Source organism: Sinocyclocheilus grahami, unplaced genomic scaffold (assembly GCF_001515645.1).
Source record: "Sinocyclocheilus grahami isolate Dianchi unplaced genomic scaffold, SAMN03320097.WGS_v1.1 scaffold239.1, whole genome shotgun sequence".
In the NCBI taxonomy this organism is placed as follows: domain Eukaryota; kingdom Metazoa; phylum Chordata; class Actinopteri; order Cypriniformes; family Cyprinidae; genus Sinocyclocheilus; species Sinocyclocheilus grahami.
The window spans coordinates 1,069,607-1,083,931 of NW_015505418.1; the positions used below are offsets into that span (position 1 = coordinate 1,069,607).

Genomic DNA, 14,325 nt, shown 5'->3' on the forward strand with positions numbered 1-14,325 from the left:
CAAAAAAAAATGTTTTGACTGAAAAATTTTCTTTGACCAAACCCCATTCCTCAGCCATACCTGTCACACACCCAGTTTAAGAGCAGTTTTTTTCTTCTTGTAATTAGGAGCGCTTGTCCTCCTAATTTAAAAATTTAGGAGCACTTTCTGATCAATAATCAAAAATTCTGATCAAAAATTAGCCTTCCTAAAACGAAGTGACATTTGACGTCTTAAAGTTACTTACAGGTGTATTTTCTTTTTACCTTTTATAATGGCATAATTTTCATCTGTCAAATTCAAAAATGTATGTTTATAATCTTTTTAAAAATTATTTAAAACAATATGTAGAATAAGACAAATAAGTTACCAATCATATGAAATTAGTATTCAATTAATTTGTACTACTGAGGTGGCACAGAAGAACACAAAAGTGGCTTGTACGTACATTTTCAGATGTTTAATGAGGGTCAGAGGTAGCATGAGTGCAATTAAATTCATAAATTCATGTGGAGATTAATGTTTTAAATATAAAATTTTGAATACAGAAATATGATTCAAATAACTGAAATTATACACTAAAAATGAAACTAAATCCACACAGCTAAAAACTAAACTAAAAACAGTGGCGGCAAGTCACTGATTTTATCACTGAATCATTCATTCAATTGATTTATTCGAATGGCTGAATCATTCAGGAATGAAGCAAGTGACTGTCTTTATGAACTGACGGAAATCCATCGTAGCGACGGAACTTTAATCCCTGCATTCTCCCACCCTTGTACCTCCTGCTCTGAAATTTACCAACCCCTTCACCAGCTCTCCAGGGTTCAGGGGATCAAATTCCTACGTGCTCTAGCATCCTGCTGTGTAGCCCACTCTACAGGGTTCAGTTTTTAACAATCTCCCACTCTGAGTACCCCAGCATGTCTTCAGTATTTGTCTTAGCAGCACTCTCCGGGAGCTACGTTAGGCTTCTCTAATCCCAGTATCACCTTTCCCTCCATGCTGAGCTCTGCTTTTCATCAACACCTAGATGCGCTCTCAGGTCCCCCTCCCTGTTTATACAGACACATTTTTCAGTCAGCAATTCTGCCATCTGTGCTGCGAGACCAAAGATGTGTCTGCAGATCCAGTACAGTTCTACATACACCACACAGTGAATAACAAAGGTGAAACTGTCTCTTTGCTTCAGCTCCATTGGAACACCATATTGCCTCTATAAGAATGTGTTACTGACTTTTTTTAAATTTGGGAGCGAGTTAGATAAGTGTTACTATGAACCATAAGTACAACGTTTGAAATTGGAAAATTTGGAGAGATGAATCTGTGAATTTTGTTTTGCTTTGTTTGCGTGTTTTTTTTTAACTTTTCAAATGAACCTGTTTGCTAAAATCAGACTTCTCAGTGCTAATCAGGGGCCTTATATGTCAGCGGTTTAGCATGCTATGCCCAAACTTGTTTAACTTAGCCAGGTCAGTAGCCTCTACTGAGATTTTATTCGGCTCTTCTCCACAGTTTCTTTATATTATAACTTTATATTTGTTAGCTTGAAGGTCCTACTGACTGATTCTGTCCGGATGTAGTCTGTAATCTAAAGCTAACCTGAAATGCTTAGGGGTGGGATTCAAAATGACTGACTCTTCCTTTCAAAGCGTAAAGTGAAATGAAAGCCACAATCAAACGCAGCCTAATCGGGGCTGAACTAATCATACACGGTGGAGCAATTTGACACGGCAGGCTACAGACTTTGAGAAGCAAGCTGTGTGGAGTGAAGAGATTAGAAAGTGAGAAGAGTGTAAGCCAAGGTTTTAAGGAAAATCTGGGCTATGGTGCAGAAAGTGGATCACATACATAATCGTCCTTCTGGCTGGTCTGCCAAACAAGACACCCAGCCTTGAACCTGACTTCATGGGAAAAGAAGATCTTGTGCAGTCCAGAAACCTGCTGATTTGTCTCCAGTTGTGTCTGTCTCTATTTTCATCACTTTCTCCTTCTCTCTGACTTACTCAACCTAATTATCTTTAACTATCAACAGACTCTAAGTCAACTGGATTCCCTCCTGTCATTTTTCACAATCACACAGGAAAAACGATTCAAAATATTTTGGCTTGTGCGTGGTAATGGGCAGCTAACATATCCAGAACAGATGTGGGAATGTCGGCCCAAATCAACAAAGAACGTTTCAGTACGTAGTGGTTCGGAATGCTATAACCTGAGGGATTGAGAGGAAAACTCTTGCCTTCTGATTTGCTTATTTTTCTCTCCCTCCCTTCAGCCATAAAATGGACGGCTGCGTTTGTCTCCATTACACAGCCTCAACCTTTCACCATCACTAATGAATAGTAATAGACAGCTAAGGTATGTGCTTGCTCATGGCTACACACAAGATGAGAATGTGCGCCTCAATATATAAATCATTAATCTAACACTTTTGTTTCTCAACTCATGAGAAATCTCATGTAATAGTTTTCAGTTCCTGTAACTCAGCTGGTAGAGCGCTGCACTACCAATGCCAAGGTCATGGGTTCGATTCCCAGGAAACACATGATCTGTGTGTATTTTGAAGTGTACAGTATACTTAAATAATACTTTGAATACTTCGTACTTTGCCAAATGAATAAATGTAAATATTAACATTTTGTCAGCTGTTATAACAATTTTCAGTATCATTGGTTTGCTTCTCCTCTGAGCTGTCAGAATTAACCCAAGGCCTCACACTCTTGACTGGCACACGCACTGGAAGTTGTCAGTAGCTAGGACAATCAGCTAGCAAGCTTAGGTTAATGTAATTAGTTATTAAATGTGGCTTTTGTCAACTTTGCTCTTGATTTGGCTAGGGCTTAGTACCAGTGATCCCAGTGGCTCCCTATCCTATCCCCACCCATCTGAGTCATACATCTCCACACTCCTTACAATCATCTCACTGTTCCCATGATTCATTTTATCATCCTCTTTAGCTTTGATGTGCTGTATGGACAACTGTGACCCTCTACTGTTCCAGCCAATTGGCTCTTCATGTGTTGTTAGTAGCCATAATTCACAGAGCTTCCAGAACTGCCTTCTGACTGTTCTGATACCCTTGGGTTCCTCAGTATCACTGTCATGATGTCAACGGCCAGTGTAGCACATGAACAATTAATCTGCATTCTTGTTTTCATTGGGTTTGACTCTGCTAACATCAGTCATGGTGGCTGTCAAAGACTAAATCCCAGTGGTTCCTCTGCATTAGGCAGAATTTAAAAAATTGTTCAACGAACATGTTCTTGCGTTTAAAAATGTGAGGCACAGAAGTTATCAGTGGAAAGATCTGGAGACGTGTTTTAAAAGTCAAATTTGTATTAGTCACATCAAGGTCAGCACAGTAGGGCCGTTTGGGTCCTACGGCACCACAGGTTGCTACTACATTTAACTGTTGCTACGTTCAGACGTACAGGCTTGCATGCAGTGAAGAGAGCAGAAAGCGGCTCGCAGACAGATAAAACTTTCCGTGAGTGAAAAACAATTGCATTCTCAAAAATTATGGAAGTTGATGGGTCCTTAAGTCTTGAATTTAGTTGTATTAAATGAAAGGCCATAAAATGTCTTAAATGATACAAGAAAGTCTTATGATTTCAGGAGGTCTTAAATTTGGGGACGGAAAGATGAGAATTGTGATACAGCTTAATGTGACAATTAAATTTCAGAAGGCTATAATTTCATTGAATAAATATGAGCGCTGAACATTTCAAAGTCAGGTGCTGCGCTGTTTTGTGTACTGCCGTTACCGGGGAAACCGCTATATTTCTGCCGTCCTGAAAGCGGCACCTGCTGGCAGAGAATGAATTTGCATTTTCAATAAGCCCTTCTGCTGTTTTTGTTCAGACCAATGCTACAAACACACAGAGCTGTAAATGTGAACTGGTGGAACGACAAGAAGATAATGTATTATGAAAATCTAAACTATTAAGAAGACAGTAAAATATGTTTAGATGTTATGTCATTAATATAATAATTGATACTTTTGAAGTTTATCATTTTATTATTTTTGTTTTTGTGAAAACCTGTGTCTGAACTGTAAATCATGCTTTTACAGTAATTTTAATTTTATTTGTGCAGGTCTTAAAAAAGGTCTTAAAGTCTTAATTTTGAGCTTAAATATCCTGCAGACACCCTGGTCTGGCAAAAACCATCAGTTCATGGACCTCAAACCTCACAATTTTAAGTGAAGACCCCTGTACTACATTGATAATATCTCTTACAGTTCAACAAGTCTTACAACTTTTCAGCATCTCACAGTACATTTCAGGTCAAAAAAATGACGTGTCAAGGCTGAAGTTGAACTTTTAAAAGTACACTGCCTATCAAAAGTTTGAAATAATAAAGTTTTTAAAAAAAATTCCAAAGAAGTCTCTTATCCTCACCAAGGCTGCATTTGTTTGATGAAAAATACAGTAAAACAGTGATATTGTGAACTTTATTTATTATACTGTTTAAAATAAATGTTTTCTATTTTAATGTTTTAAAATGTAATTATTCCTGTGATGGCAAAGCTGAATTTTCACCATTTCAGTGTCTCATGATCATTGTTGGTGCTAATTGTAATAATGTTTCACAATATGACACTTTACTGTATTTTTCATCAAATAAAGCAACTTTTTTTTTCCAAAAAAAAAAAAATGTTAATGTACAGTATATCTCTCCACTGCATTCGGTTTCATTGCACTCCAATGCCTTTAGACCACAATAATGTACTGTGTAAACAACCCTATTGAATATCATTATGGAAACTGCTGTACAAACAAAGCTCAGTTAAACAAGGTCCCTGGGTTCATTTTATAGATCATCAAAGAAATCAGCTTTTCCTCAGTCCGGTTTTTGTCTTCTTGGTTACCCATCTTAAAAATACCCAGAAGAAGGGACACATTTGTTTTAGTAATAAAGTCTCACTTATTCTGTATTTTTACTGTTGAGTGCTGCCAAAATCCTTTATTCCTCCAGAGTATTTTTGTGAAGCTCAGCTTCAAGAGAGAGGGATTGCTACTGAGTTTTGTTTATACTTGTGTCTTGGAAGCCAGCTTTGCCAATTCTTTCTCACACTCTCTTTTTATTGCTCTTTCTTTGCAATTTTTACCTGATCATCTCATCTAATGTACTCAATGTCTTTACAGTAAGTGTGATTTGTAGTTTCAGCACGTAGACCTGAAGAGTCCAGCATGGCCCCTTCTTGTCTGTCCTTTTTAACAGCACACCATAGGGCTGATGCTGACATCAGCGTCTGTTCTATTGTATTTATGGCTTTGGCTTTATAAAAAAAAATCCTTCTGAATATGGGTGTAGATGATGAAAAAACTCTTTAAGAGCCAAACTGTCCCTGGTCAATTCATCTAATCATCCAGTCAGTCAATTAAAGTTATGTGGAAAATTTCACAATGGCAAACGCTGCTCTCTGGCTGGCCTGCTTGTGTGCAGTGGGCTTTGGTGGGCCACCAGGTGCATTTTTTTCTCTTCTCTGTGCCAGGGTTGGATCTGAGCTCAAATCATTAGCTCACTGCCTCTCTCTCTGCTTAGCGCACAGCTCTTCATTTCAGCCTGTGGTGTCTGGCATGACATTATTGTGACTTCCTCTGAAGTGAGTAAAAGAGTTTGAGTTCTTGTTTTTGGGGGATTTATGCCCAAGTGTCTTTGATTTCAGCATTTACTTGTTTTTTTAAAGGATTTGGTCAGCTGTTTCATGTCAGACTTTGATTGGGCAGTTGAGAGCTGTTTAAATGGTTAACTAGGTACCAGTGGGTAATATAAAGTGTTTTGTTAAGGGTGTTTGCACTCATGTTGAGAAAGCTTTGATATGAGACCATAAAGTCCTATATTTTTCTTGCAGAGTTTATTAGTCAGAAAGTTGAGTGTCAGTTTGAGCAGTTTTATGAAAGAGAAGGTTATTGCTGGAAAGTTTAGACAAGGATATGAAGCGTCTAAAAACAGCGTCCTCCACGGGGATTGACAAAGCGGCGGGGAAAGCCTTAGCCCGAGAAATGCTTGTAAAGATTTTTATTTTATTTATAATTCAAATAAATCCCAAGACAAACAGAATGGTTTTTAAATACAGCACGTTGTGACTGATTTTACCTAAATCTCTAATCACGTTCCAGGGCTACCTCCTGTTTGCATACTAATGAATGAGGCTGTTTGTGCAAGACAGCCAATTTTAAGTTTATATGCTTAGTCACTGAACTATGAAAGAAATTAGATCTGAGCTAGTCAAGCCAACAACTAGCTCCATAAAATTTTAAGAGATGAGTCTGTGCTTCCATGACTCAACAAGATGTTACATTTAAACACTGCTATTACATTGGCCAAATAGTGGTCCACAACAAACCCAGACTCTGACCAAGCATTTGTGTGATATTGTAAAGTTGACTCATAAAAGCCAATCTCAGAAGCCAGACAGCTCCTATTCAGCTCCTATTATTCCCATCAGCCATTGCTGCAGTTTTACTACATACATTTACACACAAACACATCTGTAATTTGATATATATATATATACACACACACACACACATACGTACACACCGTATTGTCCCGAATATAAGACGACCCTGATTATAAGACGACAGATGTACCTTTTGGAAAAAGGCTTTTTAAAAACCAAATCTTTTTTTTTTTCTCTCCGTAAAACACATTTTGACTTCAATTATTTTCATATTGCATATTTTTCCTATTTTAGTTTTTGTTTTGAAAGTATGGTAAAAACTAGTAAAATGTACCAACAATCACATTTAAAAAATATACACTTTTATAAGTAATGATAACTTAAATACAGGTACTTTACAAAATTAAAGTTCATTGAAAGTATGTTTTTAAAAAGTGTGTTTTATAGCAAAAGCAGATAACATTTCATGTTTTAGAGTTTAAAAAAAACACTTGTTTAATCTTTGTAATCTCCTCAGATGACAATGTAGATGCCTGACAAATGTTGTTGTTGTTGTGATCATAAACTGTATGGATGTGAGTACACGCAATACACTGAGCTTTTCCCTCACCATTGTAACGCGCTGCTTTTTGCAAGGTTCTGTGAAAACGTTTCAGCTTTTATTTTCCTTTTTCGCCCTGAAGAAGATATCACAGGTTCATCAAGTTCGTCGAAATTATCCATCCTCGATCACATTTAGTCAGCTTTGACGAAACTCCTCTCAGCTAGCACGTCTTTTAAAAAAAAAAATAAAAGTAGCCTTGTCACCTGACCTGAATACAGTGCGCTGATTCGCTAGAAGGGAACAGACAGCAGTAATGGGTGACAGCGGGACAAATGAGGAACCGTACTGAATTTGTTAGGTTGCAGAAGGCAGAACAGCTGGAATCAGAAGCTTCGAGAGTAAACCGTCTGAAGAGAATTCTCGTTCTGCTGTTGTTCCTGAAATTTCTACTATTAGAACAACATGAGAGAACGATGAATACACAAACAGCAGCTTTCTGTTATTATCTTTAGTCTGCACAATAAATGCGTCACACGGGCCCCGGTTTTCAGCATGGTAGTAATTTATAGTGTCGCTCAACAGAAAACCAGGATCCATCAACATATTGCTCAATCAAGAGGAAGTGCTAACAAAATTAGAAAAATGGGAAGAGGGCATAAGACCAAGGAAGGAGTAAAAAATATTCCCCACGTTGCATTTTGTAACGCCATCCTTCCATCCCAAGAGTGCAGAGGGAAATGAATGTTGGCAGAATGGAGACCAGCAGGGCATGATGTAATGAATTTATGAAGTGAAATCTGGGCATGTGGGAACTTTAATTGATTTTGGAGCCCAGAGCTATAGAAAAGAGAAAGCAGGAAAAAGAAGCAGTTCTGTTCGAGAGAATGCAGTTTTTGACTGAACGTGGTTTGGAAGCCTTAGGCCTCGGTCCTCATCGCCACCCACAAGTATTTTTTAAAGCCTCTCAGCAGCTTCTTTCTTCTCAAAACTTGCTAAAAGTGTGGGAACACTTACGTCATGAGAGACAGAGCAGAACTTTTTCTCCAGTTTGCTTGTATAAAGCTAAATCTGCCGTGAGGGATGATCACACTGACAAAGCAACTAGAAAGTCAGTCACTTACAGTGAGGGATGGTGATTTGAGGTGACATGAGCGTCAGAGACCACTTGCATTGGAACAAAGTTGAGTCAGTGATGGATAAGAATGTTCACATAAAGAAAAGAAAGAAGCCTAGTTTAAAAGTTTGCTTTCAAAAAGGTTCATACCATTTGCAAGAAAATTTGACTTTTGAAGTCTGAAATGTCATGTGGTGTAACCAGCAAAGTAAAAGTAACAACAGATTTTCCCTAAAACATAAATGCATGTAATTTTACACATAATTAAAAAAATACATAAAAAACAAACCATTTTAAAAGGTTAAAAGTACATTTTAAATATATTTTTTATGAGTCGCACCACATGACATTTTACTATCCTGTACTAACCTTGTCCTATCATTAAAAGGTCAAATGATCTAATATTTTAAAAGACTTAATGACCTTTGTTCTGCATGTTTGTTGCACCACATGACTTTTATCAAAATGCATTTTAATTTTGATGGGCCCTTAGTTGGACACAGCAGTCAAGTTGGAACATCTACTAGCAACCAAATCTGTTGCATCTCTGTGCGTGCAAGTAAGCCCCCATATTACCAAAGAAACAGTGGCAGATGCTAGAAAATCATTACCTGTTCCAGCCTGAAGAGAGAACTACTGCAGCTGAACAGATTAATGGGTGCTTTTTCCTGCAAAGCTTTATGGGAAAGCAAAAGCAAATTCACTTTATTCCCAAATCTCTAAATCACTCTTTCTCTCTCTCGTTTAACTTGGAATTTTTATTGGGCTCTGTTTTAGTGAATAAGTCAATAAGACCAAATTAGTTGCAGATGAACTTGTAGGTCAATCTGTGCTTATATATCAAGAAAACATCATTTTTGGAAAACTTTTCAGATTGTGGCTGCTAAAATAACAGACAACAGAAAAAGAAGGACGCCTTAAATCCTGAAACCCTGTGTGTATCTGCAAAATGCCAGAAGTAATCTCCACATGTTTCTAATTACCTTAGTAGCACAGATGAGAACAAACAATGCTTGTATTCTTCTGTTTTAACCTGTTGATTGGAAGACGATAAACAGAGCACTTTCAGAAAGAGAAGCAATGACATTGCTGGAAGGTTTGCACACTGTAATATTTCCTTAATGAAATGCAAATCTAGTAGTAGAATCAGTTACCAAAGGTTCTGCTGCCAGAAATGATGCGGGAAAAAATGTGTCAGAATTCAGATGCGTTGTATTTGCCATTTGATGTTTTTAAATGAATGATCTAACAGCCAGAAATATGTATCTGTATTTGTTTATAGAAACTCACGACACACAGATGAAGTCCATCACTAGTGCTCACAGGAATTGACCGTTGAATGTGAACAATGCCAGCCATTAGACTGTCACTTCTTTAATTCAAATATTTCATACACTTTCCATCAGAAATTTTCCTAAATGTTCCTCGTACAGGGTTTCATTTTTGTTTGTCCAAAGGAAGAGGCAGGTATTGATGCAATGAGTGTCTTTGAGTGTGAAAGACAAAAAGACAAGAGTCGTACAGGTAATTTAAGACGTTTCACGTGTGCTGCAGGTGAACCATATGCCAGCACTTCAGCACGGAATGTTCTCTGAAGAGTAATGACATGGAAATTTGTCCAGCAGTAGCTTCTTTCTATGTGCGGATTTTAATGAGCTTTATGACTCTGAGGAAACGTACGTTTTTCTAAGCTTTCACATTTCATCCATTTGGCTTGGCTTCACCATTATGGTTATCTGCATAATGTGTTCACACAGGACACGTTCGTCAGTCACATCTCAATGTTTTTCTTGTGCTACGACACCATAATGTGTGTCAAGTTAAAAACATCATCTCCTCTGTGAACGCCCCCTTACGTAATAGTGTTAATCACGTGCTTGTGGACATTTATTGTGACAACATTTGGTTTGTTCAACTTGCATCTACTGGTGCTGTTCCTTGTGTGTCTGACAGCAGCAGGGCGCCATGGGTAACGGTGCACTAGGTTTGTGTTTACCCTTCTGTTAAACTAGTGTGTGTGTGTGTGTGTGTGTGTGTGCGTGCACAACTTGAGAATGTAGAAGTTTCTACATGAGGAAGTGGTTAGTGTAAAACGGCCTTCTGTCTTGGTAGGTTTGTTTTCTTTAAAACCATTTTTTTATCAATAGAGTCCCTTATCCCCTACAGAAAAGTACATAGACACTCAGTGGACCAAATTCCCAAGAGCTTTAGCCAGAGGAACCGTGAGGAGCACCAGGCTACCAAGAAACATCTACAACATGCTACAATAGAATCTACAAACCAAAGTCCTCAAAATAAGACCGAATCCACAAAATACAGCATTCATGGTACAAGAAAACCTACAAGACACAACAGTCAGAGTGGCTGACACTGTTTTAGATAGCACAGTGGAAATCTCTGTGAGAGTATCGAGCTCAGAACGTAACCAAGCAAACAAGCACACCCATCCAGATGCATTTTGCCCCCTACTGCATGACCTTGAAGTGGACCAGAAAACACCCATCTCTTTTTCTGAAAAGCAAACAAACAGAACAATAGGCGACATTCTGGGTAATTCTCTGCCTTTGATGTCTGTGCTATATGGCTTTGCATTGTAAAATAGAAGAAGGAAACTGAGGATCATTTGGAAGAAGTGTGGAGCATGTGTCTGAACAATCTGACCCGTGACACCAGAATCTCCTTCCCGTGTTTGCTTGTATAAATTCACAGCTGAAGTGCTGTTTGGGTGCGGTCACGAATGTTTGTGTGGTTGGCTCTCATCTGATCTTCAGAAAGCTTGATATCCTTATAGGGATAGTTTGCTTTAAAATTAAAATTCATCATTTACTCAACCTCATGTCATTTCAAACTTCTGTGCAAGTCAAATTTAAATATTTTGAAGAATGTCTCTGTTTTTTGTCCACACACTGAAACTCAGTGGGGTCCAGTGTTTGTTTGTGTGTTTGGACTCCGTTGATGTTTGGGGGAACTGTACCTTTAAGGACAGCAAGGTTTCTTGTGGGTTTGTTTTCCACAGCTAAAGGAATAGAGGTCTATGGGGCGAGCCACTGCACTGGAATAAATGTTAAAATAGACATGGTTTTGATTGTACAACCACAAAATGTAAACACATTATATGTGTTTACATGAGACTAGTGCGATAAAATCACTTTCTGTCCTTGTCTATGTAACATTATATACAGGCGTTTGACTCCTGTCATGACCGTGTAATGGCAGCGAACCCTCTTTTTCATATAATACAGGCAATTTTTCCAGAAAGAGACTGTTTATATAAAAACCACTCTCAGGAATTATGTCAGTAACACATTAAATAGAAGTTCATCCTTGAATAGTCATACAGGACAATTTATAAGTTTACAGGTTAAATGTATGCTCCACATTTCTGCTTTCAGTGCCTCAAGAGCCCTTTGACTTTCATTATAATTGCATTATTTTAAACACTATTTTTATTTGTTTTTACAAACTGAGGGACACGTCAAATGTGTTTTCTATAATTATTGCCCATAAGGAAGAATTGATTATTTATGTGTCAACCATTTCATACTGCAAGAAATGTTTCCCCCGCAACTGTCAGTTTTTCCCTTATTTTTATGTTTTTTTTACCAGGTTGTTTGTTTGAGCTCTGGTCAATAGTAGCAATTGGAGTATGAATTAAGCGTTCAGGTTTTATGTTGAGTTTGTGTGCGCGTGTGTGCGCGTGCGTGCGTGTGTGTGTGCGTGTGTGTGTGTGTGTGTGTGTGATTTGCAGAGGTGTTTAAAATGGAAGTGTGATGCCTGAATGGCTGGACTTCACCCTATTAAATGAGGTATTAAGGAAATGGACAGACGTCTCCTGTGTTTTCTATAATTATTGCCCATAAGGAAGAATTGATTATTTATGTGTCAACCATTTCATACTGCAAGAAATGTTTCCCCCGCAACTGTCAGTTTTTCCCTTATTTTTATGTTTTTTTTACCAGGTTGTTTGTTTGAGCTCTGGTCAATAGTAGCAATTGGAGTATGAATTAAGCGTTCAGGTTTTATGTTGAGTTTGTGTGCGCGTGTGTGCGCGTGTGTGCGCGTGCGTGCGTGTGTGTGCGTGCGTGTGTGTGCGTGTGTGTGTGTGCGCGTGTGTGTGTGTGTGTGTGTGTGTGTGTGTGTGATTTGCAGAGGTGTTTAAAATGGAAGTGTGATGCCTGAATGGCTGGACTTCACCCTATTAAATGAGGTATTAAGGAAATGGACAGACGTCTCCTGTTCAGTAGAGATTTTCTCCCATTTTGCTTTCCCACAATAATATTTAGCTTGTGCCTGAGCTTTGTCTGACATTCACAAAGCAGCCGTCTCTCTTCAAGATCTCTTTCACTTTGTATTGCGTTCATAGCATTGATGATACAGTTACTTACACTACTGTTAAATACATTTGGGGTCAGTAAGATTTTTGAAAGAAATTAATGCTATTATTCAGCAAGGATTCATTCAGTTGCTCAGACGTGAAAGAAAAGAGATACATTTCATATAAATGAAGTTCTTTTGAACTTTCTATTAATTAACAAATCATGGGGGGAAAAAATTTAGAATTTTCAATTTATGGGTTAGCAGTTTCGTTGATGCAATTCTTCTGTTTAGATTTAGAGATCTAGGGCTGTCAATCACTTGATCGACTCCACCCACTGCACTTTCAATCCCAGCTCTCAGTGTCCACCTACACTACAGCACAGTTTTCTCTTACTTATCTAATCATTATGTCATCGTAAGTTATTGTGGGATTCTGTCTGCTTTTATGTCAGTGTTGCTTTGCAATGTGTCTGCTAAGTTGTGTGTGCTGCAGGCTGTCTGGCACAGGGCTGTAATTATTATCTTAACCCTGATTTGCTGAGAGATGCAGAGTAATGGTAATTCAGACAATGCTTACAATGTGCTCTCTCTTCCGTTGTCTGTTTTAAATCAGTCTGGATTCTGGGATTGATTTGTCTCTATAATTATTTTCTGAATCTTTCATTTGTCATGCAGTCATTCATGTTGTGTTTTGATGATCATCACAGATGTGATGCTCTAATGTAATGTCTGTAACGAACCGCTGCATGTTTGCAGTCCCCTAGCTAATATTCCTAAGAACATGCTGTCACAAACACATATCATCAATATTCACACACGGTCTGTTACACGCTGCCAAATGTTTCTCCAGAAGCTGCACATCTTTCTTCTTTAATGCAGAGACTTCCTGCACATAATGGTCCTCACTAATCCAAATATTTACTCGGTATGAAATAAGCGCTCTCTAGACGGGCCAGAGAAAGCCTGTCTGTCCACCTCCCAACTGCAGACAGACAACAACAGAACAATGATTTCTGATAGGAAAGGAGAAATAAAGAGATGAAGAATATTTGAGACCTGTGCTGGCAAAATGATTCGCAATGAGCAAATTCTTAAAAGAAATTTCGAAGCTGGAATGCTGCGCTTTACAGTTATACCATATTTGTGCTGAGGGGAAGCAGAAGTCGTCAAGAAGCGAGCAGAGTAGATGAGGGCTTAATGAACTCATTTTTGAACAAAGTTGACATTTTTCACTTTTTCAAAATCAGTCTGTGCACATTCCGACTCATTTTGTCAGCACGGGTCACATTTAAAGCTGTAGCACAATTTTGCTGTAGATTTTGTAGCCAAAAAGGGACTTTTTTTTTTTTTTTTAACATTCTTATATATTTGCAGGTATATATCTGTCTGATCTGACCTACATCGATTCGGCGTATCCATCCACCGGCAGCATTCTGGAAAACGAACAGCGTTCCAACCTCATGAACAACATTCTGAGAATCATCTCAGACCTGCAGAGATCCATTGAATATGGTGTGTATCACATTTGCGAGTGTGTTTACTCTGTCAAATGAACAGAAGTAACTGGGAATTAATTTCTCCCTCTGTCTCAGATATCCCAGTATTGCCGCATGTCCAGAAGTATCTTAACTCTGTGCGCTACGTTGAATATGGTGTGTATCACATTTGCGAGTGTGTTTACTTTGGCAAATGAACAGAAGTAACTGGGAATTAATTTCTCCCTCTGTCTCAGATATCCCAGTATTGCCGCATGTCCAGAAGTATCTTAACTCTGTGCGCTACATTGAGGAGTTACAGAAGTTTGTGGAGGACGACAATTATAAGTGAGCAGTGTTTATATTACATAAAAAATAATTACGATTTTTTTTTCTGTTTTTGAAAGAAGGCCCTTATGCTCACCAAGACTGCATTTATTTGGTGGAAAATGCAGTAAAAACAGTAATATTATGAAATATTATT

At 38.2% G+C, this 14,325-nt stretch overlaps 1 protein-coding gene across 1 annotated transcript in view; it reads left to right on the forward strand.

The window, feature by feature from the left end:
* ralgps2 (Ral GEF with PH domain and SH3 binding motif 2) overlaps window positions 1–14,325 on the forward strand; it is an 85,300-nt gene that overhangs the window by 52,436 nt on the left and 18,539 nt on the right. The window contains exons 7-8 of the mRNA XM_016289046.1: window positions 13,741–13,878; window positions 14,099–14,189. Of these exons, the coding sequence (XP_016144532.1) occupies window positions 13,741–13,878; window positions 14,099–14,189 (229 nt within the window). The remainder of the gene's footprint in view (window positions 1–13,740; window positions 13,879–14,098; window positions 14,190–14,325) is intronic.